This window comes from Microchirus variegatus (genome assembly GCF_963457635.1).
Source record: "Microchirus variegatus genome assembly, chromosome: 9".
NCBI lineage: Eukaryota > Metazoa > Chordata > Actinopteri > Pleuronectiformes > Soleidae > Microchirus > Microchirus variegatus.
The window spans coordinates 29,636,240-29,650,853 of NC_139810.1; the positions used below are offsets into that span (position 1 = coordinate 29,636,240).

The 14,614-nt window shown below is 40.2% G+C and overlaps 1 protein-coding gene across 1 annotated transcript; it reads left to right on the plus strand.

Annotated features, from left to right (window-relative positions):
* Positions 1-1,863: 1,863 nt before the first annotated feature.
* On the plus strand, positions 1,864-14,592 carry LOC310932272 (Na(+)/dicarboxylate cotransporter 3-like; the record flags this gene model as incomplete). Its single annotated transcript, XM_083895565.1, has 18 exons — positions 1,864-1,971; positions 2,679-2,944; positions 3,302-3,480; positions 4,242-4,311; positions 5,250-5,429; positions 5,512-5,637; positions 5,782-5,874; positions 5,984-6,088; positions 6,164-6,261; positions 6,948-7,060; positions 8,715-8,876; positions 9,464-9,601; positions 9,900-10,052; positions 11,413-11,558; positions 12,226-12,363; positions 12,581-12,662; positions 13,527-13,661; positions 14,575-14,592. 18 exons carry the CDS (start codon positions 1,864-1,866, stop codon positions 14,590-14,592), a joined length of 2,310 nt encoding a protein of 769 aa, XP_083751691.1.
* Between the last annotated feature and the right edge of the window lie 22 nt (positions 14,593-14,614).

Sequence of the window (14,614 nt, forward strand, 5' to 3'; positions counted from 1 at the left end):
ACAGTGTGGGGCGATGATGTGCAAAGATCACCACCTACTGGCCACGTCTGACAACAACAACACGGTCAGATTATAATTCTAGTGAATATCAAATCTGAGGAATGTAGATGTAAAAAACTGGAATGTGACTAGAATAATTAAACAGTTTATAATGACCAAACACTTTCTGCCTACAGGAAACTATGACCTCTGCATTTAAATGGAGTCTGCCAACCGGAGTGAAAGTAAATAAAAATGCAAATATCCAGACTTTTATGGAAAGTATAAAAGCATTCAGTGGGAGGGGGAGTTTAGCAATTTTATCCAGCAGGGAGTGCTATAGAGTCAGGGAGGCAGGTCACAACAACCATTCATGCTTGTTGTGACCTAAGCGTGACCTAAACAGTCTGTGTGCGTGTGTGTGTGTGTGTGTGCGCGTGTGTATCTTTGTGAGGACCACAAAACTTATAACCCTAAGGGAGTGAGGACATTTGGGGAAAATACGGACACTTTGGCTGCTCTTCATATCTGTAAAGGGCTTTTGGGGGTCAATACCTGGCTTTAGGGTTAGGTTAGGGTTAGGCATTTAGTTCTGATGGTTAAGGTTAGGATTGGTTTTACATTTGCTGCTCACGTCACCATCTCAAAGTCGCATTTTTCTAATTCTTCAAGCAGAACCCTGTCGACATATTATGAGAGCCGGTTCGCCTCGTCCAACAAAAAGTCCGTAAATTAACTGGAGTGTGTGCACAGTGCGTAAAAGTGCACGGAGGCAGGTGTACCTGTTCTCCTGCTGCTTCAGCTGAATATGAAAAACGGGACGAAAGTGTGTCTCGTCTTTATTCAAACGCAGCAAGTGCGTAACTGTGATCATTCACTTGTGCACAGAGATGCACGTGCTGTCCAGACTCGGGACTAACGGATACAATTTTATTCATTGCTATCAATTTGCACAATTCCTGGTTGCACTGATTTTTTAGCCCCTTCTGCTTTCCTTTTTAACCTTTCACTGTAAATAATTTCAAGGATTTCACAGATCATTGTTTTACTGGCTTCGATTGGGACAAATCACAGCTTCTGTACTGTTGTGTTTTCTTGTGAAATGACTATGGGTGTGGGTTACAACAGGAAATTCAAATACGATTTTCACTGTACTTCATTTTTACAGGGAAATGCTATTGCTAAATCACAGTGAAATATGACCTTTTTGTGTCCTATACAGTTACCAATATCGCAAACCTGATTATCTGCAGATACAGATATCAGTCTGATGCAGTTATTTTGGATATTTTAGCTGTTAATAACAAATTTGTGCTGAGTCATGTCATTTCAGTGTAACAAATATTCTTCTCCCTTTAAAGAACAAACAAACATGACTCGGCTAAAATGCTGTTTCTTAGTTTTACATTTTTACAGTCTCATTTTTATTTTATTTTTTTGGATTGTATCGGCTTTTACATTTTTATCAGTCCAATATCTGATCCAGTCGAGTATTGGAATGATACTGAGTGTCATATCGACTCATCCCTAGTAAACAGTTGTCTGTGTATAGTATTTTACTGTAAAATGTTACAGTAACAAGGACACAAATTTAAATGTAAAGTAATGAAACACCCCCGCAAAATGACTCCTGCTGCTGCACGTGTGCGTCAGCCTCTCCAGAGAGTTCTCCTCAAAGTTGCTGTGGTCTCCTTTAACTTCATGTTCCCCCCATGAGGAGTTAACCTGTGGCTGAAGTGTTGGGAGTTAATCTTCCCCCGAGCTCAGCTCAGAGGCTTCATAGCGCAGCCACAGGTTTGTGTGTGTGCAACTCTGCTGCACCCTTTTTCCCCTGCAAAGAAGCAACAAACTTTGTTCTCCCTGGAGATGGAGATGAAGATGAAGATGAAGATTTCAGTGCTGTCCAAGAAGCTGTGGTGCGTCCGCAAACAGCTGATCCTGCTGCTCACTCCGCTGATCTTCCTGCCTCTGATCTTTACTCTGCCTGAAAAGGTGAGTGCTGTGAATTCTGAACAATATTTGAGCTTTTGATGAAGACAGAGTCAGTGTAGTGATCATTTTTAATTAGGAAGTCAAATTTCGTTAATATTTACCAAGTGTAGTTTGGAAATGACAGTGAAAAATGAGTGTGACACAAAGTCCCACTTTTATTCATCAAAAGAGTTGCAAAATGAATAGAAAATATAGTCAAGACATTGACAAGATTAGACAGAATTATTTTTATTCAAAATAATAATTTTGCCCTTTCGTCAAAGAACCAGCAAAACTGTTTTCAGTTGTGCTAACATCATTGCACAAGGGTTTTCAAAGGTTTTCTAATCATCCAATAGCCTTCTAACGTGATTAGTAAACACAATGTACCATTAGAACATTTTGGGTAACATCTACTGCATGTCTGTCTGTCCAGGGAGTGGATCCCTCACCTGTGGTTCTCCCGAAGGTTTCTACCCTTTTTCCCTGTTAGGCTATAAGGGTTTTTTCCCTGGTAGTTTTTCCTGACCCCGGTCGAAGGTCTAAGGACAGAGGATGTTACCAACCCTGTGAACCAACCCAATTTTTTTAAATGCTAATAAGTGTGTCTATAAACAGATTAATGTCCATCTTTATTCCTAAGTATTAACTTCTCCTCTCAGTGTGAATCAGTTCAATGATTGTTACATCTTCTGGACATTAACCACCACACGTTGCTTGTCTTTCAGGAGGGAAAATGTCTTTACGTGGTGGTTCTGATGGCGATGTTTTGGTGCACAGAGACTCTCCCTCTGGCCGTCACGGCGATGCTCCCCATCTGCCTCTTTCCAACACTGGGGATTGTTTCGTCCAAGACTCTGTGCCCTCAGTACTTCTTCGAGACCAACTTCCTCTTCCTCAGCGGCCTGGTTTTGGCTTCGTCCATCGAGGAGTGGGGTCTGCATCGCAGAATTGCTCTGAAGGTCCTGACTATTGTTGGAGTAAAACCTGCCTGGTGAGTGTCCAAACTGGAGAAGAAGACCACACCTCAACAAGTTGTTGCTTTCTGGGATCAATGCTTTAAGACTCACTTTCCTTTATGATGCCGAGTATCAAATTCTATTTATATTTCTACCTTTTTATTTTTTAAATGTTATTGTTTTTATGTTTTATACCTTGTTGTTAAACCTTTTACTTTGTAAAAACACTTTTAGTTGTTTTTGAATGTGCTCTAGAAATACATTTGACTTAACTTCATGTAACATTCTACAGCTCAAGACATGGTTAAGTGACCTACTGCAGGTCATCAGTCATGCTGTTGATGCATCGTACTGATACAAGATTTGGATTTCCATTGTTTTTTTACCCCCAGGCTCATTCTGGGAATGATGGTGACTTCCTCCTTCCTGTCCATGTGGCTCAGCAACACCGCCACGACAGCCATGATGCTACCCATCGCTAATGCTATCCTGGAGAGTCTGTTTGGAGACCTGGAAACCCTGAAACAGAAGTGCAAGTCCAGAGAGGATTCAGACAGCGATGGAATAATTGGTATGTTATGTATGTTGTTTTTTTTGGCGTTTTTTCCCTACGGTTTAATTATATAATCATCTATTAACAATAAGGCTCAATTTCTGTGTGTACTGTTGGTGTTGACCCTCAAAGTGATAAACCCTCAGATAATTATCACCAGTGTCTGCAAGTTCCCTGGTGATATGGTGAGTGTTGTAATTTAAATGTACAAATACGTTGTGACTGTACTTGTGTGCAAAATGCACATATCTGTACTTGTGTAATATTATGGTAGCATTTTACAGCACGCATGATATACCTGTAATGTGGATTATAAAACAATACGGTTCAGAGATAAATTAATGTAGGCATGTCGCTTGTCCACACTTGAAAAAGGTGTGTCGTTTGTCACTTTATGTACAGACTGTAAAGCCCTTTGAGGCAAATTGTGTTTGGGCTTTATGGATTAAATTGACTTGCCTTGAAAAGACATAAGACAAGCAAATGTTATTCTTGCATTATGTTAAAATGGTTCTCGTGAAGCTTTTAATATGTAAACTACTGTGTGAACTTTGCACAGTTTTTCCTCAGATAGTTAGAAAGTTAGTCAATATTCAAGTGGTCATTGATTAATGATGCTTTATTGACTTAAAGTCATATATTATAATTATATTATATCAGTTGCTCAAAATGGCTGAAACGCATATTTATATTATAGCTTTTTGGAGATTTGGGATTTTATCAAAGGTTAATTGTGACCCGTGTTCCTGACACAGACTCTCTGATTCACTTTCTTTCAGGTCAGTGTACTGTGAAGTTGCATCCGTTGCCCTCTGAGCCTCTGGAAAAACAAATACTGTCAACTGAAAGGTAAGAAGAAGACTTTTGCTTTCACAAAATCCGTTTTAAATCAGTGTTATACCAGTGTTGAGATGGCATGTTTGCCAATTGGTCATATAACTCACACTTAAGATTTCAAAACATCCACCCACCTCCCAAATCCTCAACTAAATGTTCACAATGATACAATCACCTTTTTATTGTAGAATAGTCAAATAATAAAGAATTTAAAATTAAATTAATTTCAGACACTGTTCACGTTACTCACAAAGACAGTGTTGTGGAAATTCTTTGCTACTGGTGAAGAATGAAATAGAGAACATCCGCCGACTGACAAGTTTTATTTTCTTTAGAAGGAAAAGGTCAATCTTCACAGGAGTGATCATAGCTGGAGAAAGGCCCAGAGTATAATGGCTCTCCACATTTATACCCGAGCAACTCCCCTTTAGCATTCCTCCAATTGACAAGGAGTCTGGCTTTTCAGACTGTACCTAAGCAACTCCCCTTTCCCATTATTCCAATACGTCCAATACAATATAAGACCAGAATAAGGAAGTGTCCATACGTCTCTCTGAGGATTAAGGATTTACTCACAGTATATGGTTTTCATTTTGAGGGATCTCTGTCTTGTCTTTCATTGTGTTGTTTTATGTACTTGGGTTTCATGATGATGTGTCCTTTGTGGGATAATAACGATTGGTGATGATGATGACATCCAACAACAAAGTGTAGAGAGAGAAAAGGAGCTTCCTGTTTTGCGTCTCTGTCCAGGAGAAAAGTATCCACACTGACCGCCATGTCTGTCTTCCTTCCTCCAACTTCCTTTTTCTTTTCAGCATCTATATTTCACCACACCTCCTCTGCTGACACAGAAAGAATTAACCAACATGTGAAAATATTTCTTTAATTGTTGAACTTTAAAATGATGAATGCACAACACTGATAAGCCTCTTACTTTTCCTGAAAAGGACGGATGGGGCAGAGCAGACTGACATAAAGACAGCAGAGGAGATCCGATCAGAGGCCGAGTATCAGCTGAATATATGGAAGGGATTCTTGATCTGTATTCCATACGCAGCCACTATCGGTGGAACTGCTACACTCACAGGCACAACGCCCAACCTCATCTTTATTGGACAGTTCAAAAGGTGACCGTCCATTTTCGCAGCATTTGGACAAACAGATGGTCATTTCGCAGCTGTTTGACTTCAATTCTTTTTGTTTTTACAGCTCCTTCCCAGACTGTGACGTGATCAACTTTGGCTCCTGGTTTGCATTTGCTTACCCACTCATGCTCCTCTTCCTGTTTTTGGGATGGCTATGGATTTCATTTCTCTACGGAGGATTGAATACACGGTAATATGTCAAATGTATTCATTGTAGATTAAAGAAAACAGTTGATTTCTGTAGTGTTTCAGTAAAATGCTGTGAAAACTCTTCTCTCACTTCCTTTTTCCTTAAATTCAGTGTGTCTCACAGAAATGTTGACATTTTATACAGATTGTGCTTCAAGAAATATGACCAGAGAGCCCAGGCAGAGGCCAGAGCCAAGGCTCTCATAGAGGAAGATTACCGGAAACTGGGGCCCATAAAGTGAGGACCTGTGTATGTTTTCAAATCTCATGCAGTGGACCGTGATCGAGTACATTTCATCAATATTTCTCTCTCTCTCTCTCTCTCTCTGCCGTATACTCACGTTCAGTTTTGCAGAGGGAGCCATCAGTTTCTTTTTTGTGTTGTTTGCCGTTATGCTGTTCACACGAGATCCTAAATTTGTCACCGGCTGGTCTGTGTTTTTCAAAAAGGGGTAAGAGAGACTAATATTACATTCACTTTTCATGCAAATAATTTATCATAATTAATTACCTTTATTGTCTTGCAGGTACGTCTCGGACACAGTCACTGGTGTGATCATTGTGTCCATATTGTTCTTCTTCCCCTCACAGAAACCCTCTCTGAAGTGGTGGTTTGACCCTCAAGGTCAGTGACACACAACTGTGAAGGGATTATTTTAATTTATAAGAAATGAAGGAAGGAAACAGAGGTGAGAGTGCAGACCAAGCAGGAAGTACACTACCGTTCAAAGGTTTGGGGTCACCGATAACATTTTAAAGTTTTCCATTAAAAGTCATACTTTTATTCATCATTGCAAAATGAATAGAAAACATAGTGAAGACATTGACAATATTAGAAATAATGATTTTTATTCCAAATAATAATATTGCCCTTTTGTCAAAGAACCAGCGACTATCGGATGATCAGAAAACCCTTGTGCACTGATGTTAGCATAGCTGAAAACAGTTTAGCTGGTTCTTTGACGAAAGCAAGGTTTGAAGGGTAAAAATCATTATTTCTAATCTTGTCAATGTCTTGACTATACTTTCTATTCATTTTGCAACTCTTTTGATGAATAAAAGTGTGACTTTTAATGGAAATCACAACAAAATTGTGTAGGTGACCCCAAACTTTTGAACAGTAGTGTATATTTTCAGTCACTAAAGCTGAGTTCCAGCTCACATTATTGTTCATAAATAGTAAATGCATCCAGTTTGCATGATGTAAAAGACGTTGTTAATGTGGACATTTTGGACCACCAAAAAAATGGTCTCATCTATAAATTTCTCAAACGCTGAAACGTAACAACTACCGTGTGTTTTTTCTCTCAGGTTCAAACACTCCATATGTTCCTCTCTTATCATGGAAGAAAGCGCAGGACTCTGTTCCCTGGGATATCATCCTTTTACTCGGAGGTGGCTTCGCTATGGCCAAAGCTTGTGAAGTAGGGAAACACACAGTAATAATTAGAATCATGTCCTGAAATGAATGCTCATGTTCTCTTTTCTCTCTTAAAGCAGTTTATAAATAGTGCTTTCTTCTTGACAAACAAGAAGCTCTGTCTGGGTTAGTTCACATTTTTGATGTGTGGTTGTTTGAGTTGTGGTTGTACTTACAACCAACTTTGGCACTGACACCCTTCTCAGTCAGAAAAAGCTGTATTTAGCCTCATAACAAAATACAATCTTAAGTGTGTGCTGCTTTAAGAATGCATTTGCTGCTTTATCTCACTTTTAGATGACCATTAGACAGGAGGCTGATGCTTGGGTCAGCTTTTTTTTTTATCTATAGTGTATATTTTATTTGTGGCTTGAATGTGCGTCTTCTTCTTCTTCTGATGTCCCTGCTGGCAGCCATCTTTTTTGCTGAGTGTTTGCCTCGCTGTGTCCTGTAGCTTCTCACTACAGAGTGCAGTCAGCTGTATGTAAGACACTGGCCGTCTATAAAACCTCACACCAAAAAAGAACTCAACTGCAACTTTGAGGGTGCGTTCACACCTACAGCATTTGGTGCGCACCAAACGTGTTTGGTTCCTTGGTTCGGTTCGCTTGCGTAGGTGTGAATGTAATCTAGGTACTTTGGTGCACACTAAATCAAGAGAGACCACCCCTTCAGGCAGGCTTCGGACCTCTTTATCTGACCTACTTTGGCACGGTTCCTCTGGTGTGAAAGCAACCAAACCAAATGGGACGAAACGGTATAGTTTTATGCATTATGGATATGAGATGAGATACGGGATTACCCCAAATCTCCGCCGGGCACGTCAGTGGTGCGGAATGTCAGCGCTGCGGTTTTGCGCTGTCCTCTGCCCAGCGCCAAACCCCACCGGGCCTTGCAAGCCAGCCGTATTCAGCGAGCCAGCGATGAGTTTACATTCCGTGGTGGTGACGCGCCCGGTGGAAATTCGGGGGTTAGTCAGGTTCTGGTGCCGATGGTCTTCGCGGTCTATTTTGGTTCCTTTAGAATTATGCATATGTGAAAGCTAACAGTACCCACGTCTGTTTGCTACATTGTAACATTTTTCTAACTGGTGCGGACCAAAGCTATTGAACTATAGGTGTCAAGGTGCCCTAAGATTGTTTATTTCCAGTGACCTATACCGTAACATGTTTTTGTTCAGATGAACCAAACCAGAAGAACCATGTTGGGGCACTTTCACACCTATAGTTCGATTGCTTTAGGCTGACGTGCTCCACCGGGTCGGAAATTTGGTTTAAAATTAGTGTTGCTGGTCAAGGTAACACCCACATTTTTGGTATTTGGTATATTTTTGGTAAGATTTGGTTGACAGAACCAGATCCATAGTACACACTTTGTATAAAAATGGATGTATAGTTTTCTGGTTGGAAAATATTTTCTTTTTTTTTATTCACACGCATAGCCAGGCTCCTATTGGACGATACCAGCTATCAGTCACACTGGTCTCCACTCACATGTTCCATGTGGCAGCCTTATTTTCGAATGAACCTCCATTCAGAGTTATTTTTGCATATGTGCTATGATACATAGCTTTTTCATTGCGTCTTTATGCTATGTTGATCTGCTCTGCTTTTATTGTGATGTTTAACCCTTAACCCAAACATGTGTGGTTTTGGCAGGAGTCCGGCCTCGCCGTCTGGATCGGGGGCCACCTCCAACCTTTAGCCGAGGTCCCTCCTGCTGCAGCTGTGATGCTCATCACTGCTTTCCTAGCCACCATCACTGAGATTGCCAGCAACACAGCCACCGTTATCATATTTTTACCCATCATTACTGAACTGGTAAGGCTTGGTCTTCAACTTTGAGCTCACACAGAGAGTTCAGCTTCCAATGCTGTCTATACACTCTTAGAAATAAAAGTACTAAGTAAAACCATATAAGGTTCTTCGGCTTGTCCTCATAGGAGAACCCTTTTTGCCTCCAGGTAGAACTTTTTTATAAAGATTCCACCTGGAACCCTTTTGGAGGGTTCCACCAAGAACCTTTTTAGAACCCTTTATTCAGGAGAGGGGTTTTAAAGGGTTCTCTGGATCAAAATGGTTCTTACTGGAACCATTAGTGTTACCAAGAACCCTTGATAAACCCTTTCTTCGTGAAAGGGTTTTTCAGAAGCAAATGGTTCCAGGTCCTTCAAACAATAGTTTATAAGACGTATAGAAGGTTCGGTGAGTATGTTGTTGTGGGCTGGATTAGGAGGGGTTTGTCCTAAAATATTTCATTATTTGCTGGCTGCACCGATGCATCAAATGAGCAGCTTTTCTCTTCTGCTAACCCAAACAGATATTATATATCTGGACAGCGTTACTTAAATTAAAGTTACGTTTTATTTTTTCTGTTTAAATAATGGCCTTTTTGTTTGTCCCCGCAGGCTAACCGTGTCTCAGTGAACCCTTTGTACTTCATGATACCTGCTACAGTCGGATGTTCGTACGCCTTCATGCTGCCAGTGTCTACGGCACCCAACTCCATTGCTATTGCATCGGGACACCTCATGGTCAAAGACCTGGTAAGACAAGGTCACTGCGGCATTTTAACACTAACACATACACAACCGTTCAAAAGTTTGGGGTCACTTAGAAATGTCCTTATTTTTGAAGGAAAAGCACTTTTTTTCAATGAATATAACTTTAAATGAATCAGAAATACACTCTATACTTTGTTAATGTGGTAAACGTTCAACTCTTTGGATGAATAAAAGTGTGAATTTTCATGGAAACAAACAAAATGGTATAGGTGACCCCAAACTTTTGAACGGTAGTGTACGTATAATGGTTCATCACATATTCTCATGTCCACTCACTCAGGTGAAGACTGGCTTTGTCATGAACATCCTGGGCATCCTCTCAGTGGCTCTGGCCATGAACACGTGGGGTGTCGCGATGTTTGACTTGAACACGTATCCAGAGTGGGCTCACGACGGCAACAGCACTGTTTTTACAGATGTGCATCGCTCGTCTGTGGGTTTGCTCAACGGTACTCTCTGACCGCTCAGCCGATCACAGCGTGAGCATAAATGGAGTATCCCAAAGGACTGTGTAAAGATTTAACACTAAACAGGGACAAGAGTGTGTCTGTAGATGTCTGCACAGTCACAAAAACGGCTTTTTAATGAGTTTTCATATTCAAGAATGGAGGAACCAAACCTACCATCATTAGAAAATTAGACTTAAAACATCAACTTATGAGTAGGTATAGAAATTATTTGAAATTATGAATAAATATTCAATACAATTAATTAACGTATTGCTCCTTTGTCTGGAGGTTTTTTTATTTATTTATTTATTTTTGAAAGCACTTACACTACCGTTCAAAAGTTTGGGGTCACTTAGAAATGTCCTTATTTTTCCAATGAATATAACATTAAATGAATCATAAATACACTCTATACATTGTTATTGTGGTAAACGACTATTCTAGCTGCAAACGTCTGGTTATAATGTAATATGTACATAGTTGTATAGAGGCCCATTTCAGTGTTCTAATGGTACATTGTGTTTGCTAATCACAAATGGGGGCTGCAAAGCTCTAAAGTGAACAGTGGGTGTTCAGAATATTCTGTTGTGTGTAAGAAATGAGTCACAAGAGAATTCCAGTCATGACTCAGTGATGATGCTGTGTTCTCCACCACCACCACCGGGTGGCGCATGTTCTCACCGATGCCTCCCAGAAACACCTTCAGTTTCTTTTACAGGAAACTGAGGTAAAAAAAAAGAGAGACATTGCAAAAGTTGTCACAGTTAACTCCAGGGCCAGAGGAAAAGTAAAAGATGCTTCAGGTGATTTTCTTCATCGAGGTGAGAAAAGGTTTCTTTTTAATGCGAATACAGTGAAACTCATAGCATTACATCAGTGGTTTACTGATAAGATCAGCCACATGACCACAACATCTACTGTGTGATTATTGATGTTGTGCACACAGTTTATTATGTAGACCATGTACATAATAACTAGAATTGTTAATGTCTTGATTTATGATCCTTTTTTAAGGATGTGCTGTCAAAACATTTACACAGAGATGAGACTTTGGACAAAATTGTCACGATCACACTCTCCTCTACCTTTATTATTGTTGTGGTTTCCTCCATGCTGCTCTCTCTCTCCCCTCTCTGCAGCAGGTGTGTCTGACCTACTTCCACTGAGGATGCTGCTGATCAGCAACACCTGCGGCGGCTCCTGATCAGCAATCAGGAAGCTTCTTAAGCCCCAGTCACCAGCGTCAGATTGTTTTTGCTCAACCAGTGGTAATGTCGATGACGTTCTTTTGTGACATTTCCAACTCTGACCTCCTGACTTCTCACTTGCGTTGTTCTGCCTCAGGTCGCCACGTCTGCGGATTTTTACCACCATCCATCTCCGCTGTTGGAACTTCTCTTGTCTCCATTCACCATTGTAAGTCTGTTCCATTCTGGACATTCCCTGCTCACCAACTCTCACCCTGGGGTTTCGCCAGAGGCGATTCTAGAGTCTGTAGGGGCCCTAAGCAAAAATTCCCAGGGGGCCCTTCCTTCCAACCAGTGTTCATCACTATTGTGTTATAAATCTGACACCAACGAAAAATGTATGAGTTCAAAATATATTTTTTTTATGAAATGAATGAAATAACATGGAAAAACCTTGTAATTAAAAAGGATGTGAAAATATAAATGTAAAGAACAATAAAATACTGTAAATAGCTTTCAAGGGAGGTTTACTACTGAGATGTCATTGCAAAATCGCCCATTGTCTTTTTTTAAAGGGGACGGGGAGGCGGCTGCTCACTGATGCATTACAGTAAAAACAGCCCTCAGGCTCCTAGTGTCAGGGGGCCCCTATCAGCTCAGGGCCCCAAGCAGTTGCCTGCCTGGCCTGTTCACAAACTGCGCCTCTGGGTTTCGCCATTCTCCCGGCACAGCTGCATCTGCCGCCTCTACGAGCCCCCCTCCCTTTCTCGTTCCCCTTACCATCACTAGTAACTATTTCTGCAATGAACCTTGTTTACTCCTGATCTGTCTCCCCTGCATGTTCAGGTCCTACTAGGAATTAAACCGCTCTTTACTCGAGAGTGTAACAAAAATAATAAAAAATAAAAAATCTAATAGGCATAAGGCAACAAAAAGTGAATGTTAATACTTTGGTATGTTTTTGTTGTAGGTATGTGTACCTGATAAAGTGGACTCTGAATGTGTGTATTACACAACCTAGAGTCAGGGAGGAATCTGAAGCTGATGACATCACACTCAAGTGTCCGCACAATGATATTGCCCGCATGGATTACCTCTCTGTGATATGGTACAAGGTCAGTCGACTTATTTTAGGATTTGTCCTGCAAAGTCCACATCGTTTGCACAAGAAGTGAAGGATTTCCTGCTATTTTCAGACTTTTTGGTTTGTCTGAAATCCTTTGAAGTGAAGGTGCAGCTCGCTCTGTCAGACCCTGCATTCATGTCCTCGATTGTTTTTATCCGGCAAACACTTCTGAGTAACATTGAGTTCTTGCTTCCCAAAGTCAGACCAAAGCAGGAAACAACATCACAAGCATGTGCAAAGATTACCACCTTCTGGCCACTTCAGACAACAACAACAACACGGTCAGATTATAATTCTAGTGAATATCAAATCTGAGGAATGTAGATGTTTAAAAAACTGGAATGTGACTAGAATAATTAAACGGTTCATAATAACCAAATCTTCTGCTTACAGGAAACTATGACCTCTGCATTTAAATGGAATTTGCCAACATGAGAGAAAGTACATAAAAATGCAAATGTCCAGAATTTTATGGAAAGTGTATTAGAATTCAGTGGGAGGGGGGAGTTTATCAAGTTTATCCAGCAGGGAGCGCTATAGAGTCAGTGCACTGGAGGCAGGTTACAACAACAACCATTCATGCTCAGATTCACAACAACTAAAATGTTTGCATAAATAAATATCAATATTTCCATTTTGGTTTACTTTTTTTTCATAAGTGTGACCTAGTCCTGCAGCAGCGTGTGTGTGTGTGTGTGTGTGTGTGTGTGTGTGTGTGTGTGTGTGTGTGTGTGTGTGTGTGTGTGTGTGTGTGTGTGTGTGTGTGTGCGCTGTAACTTGTTCTAAGTCCTTGTTTAAATGTTTTTCTTTTCAACCTTTCACTGTAAATAATTTCAAGGAAAATGTTACACTAACAAGGACACAAAGTTAAATGTAAAGTAATGTAACTGATGGCCAGTAACGCAAACACCCCCGCAAAATGACTCCTGCTGCTGCGCGCGTGTGCCAGTGTGCGTCAGCCTCTCCAGAGAGTTCTCCTCAAAGTTGCTGTGGTCTCCTTTAACTTCATGGTCCCCCCATGAGGAGTTAACCTGTAGCTGAAGTGTTGGGAGTTAATCTTCCCCCGAGCTCAGCTCAGAGGCTTCATAGCGCAGCCACAGGTTCGTGTGTGTGCAACTCTGCTGCGCTTTTTTTTCCCTGCAAAGAAGCAACAAACTTTGTTTTCCCTGGAGATGAAGATTTCAGTGCTGTCCAAGAAGCTGTGGTGCGTCCGCAAACAGCTGATCCTGCTGCTCACTCCGCTGATCTTCCTGCCTCTGATCTTTACTCTGCCTGAAAAGGTGAGTGCTGTGAATTCTGAACAATATTTGAGCTTTTGATGAAGACAGAGTCAGTGTAGTGATCATTTTTGAATTGGGAAGTCAAATTTCGTTAATATTCACCAAGTGTAGTTTGGAAATGACAGTTAAAAATGAGTGAGTCACAAGGGAGGGTGAATTCCAAATATTTCTGTAATATTAGTTTGATTCAGAGAAAATATTCATGTGAAGGTGTAACACTGATTGTAGCTCATCACCAAACTATCCTTATCATGACTATCTTAGTTTCACCTTATTACCACACCATTACCATTCTAATTACCAGGGTGGAGTTATTTGCATTACATTAAAACTAGGAACACTAGTACCAAAATACACATAGTATCACATGTAATGCTGTTACTGTAATGTGTTATTAGAAAAATATTATATACATAGGTTCAAAAGTTTGGGGTCACTTAGAAATGTCCTTATTCTTGAAGGAAAAGCACTTTTAAATACTAATGAATATAACCTTGAATTAATCATAAATACACTCAAAACATTGTTAATGTGGTAAACGACTATTCTAGTTGCAAACGTCTGGTTTTTAATGTAATATGTACATAGGTGTATAGAGGCACATTTACACTGTTCTAATGGTACATTGTTTGCTAATCACGTTAGAAGACTATTGATGATTAGAAAACCCTTGAAAACCTTGTGCAATGATGTTAGCACAGCTGAAAACAGTTTTGCTGGTTCTTTGACTAAAGGGCAAAATTATTATTTTGAATAAAAATCATTATTTCTAATCTTGTCAATGTCTTGAATATATTTTTTATTCATCTTGCAGCTCTTGATGAATAAAATACAGACTTGTGTTTCTAAGATCAGTCTAACAAACACAGATTAATATCCGTCTTTATTCCTAAGTATTAACTTGTTCTCTCAGTGTGAATCAGTTCAATGATTGTTACATCTTCTGGACATTA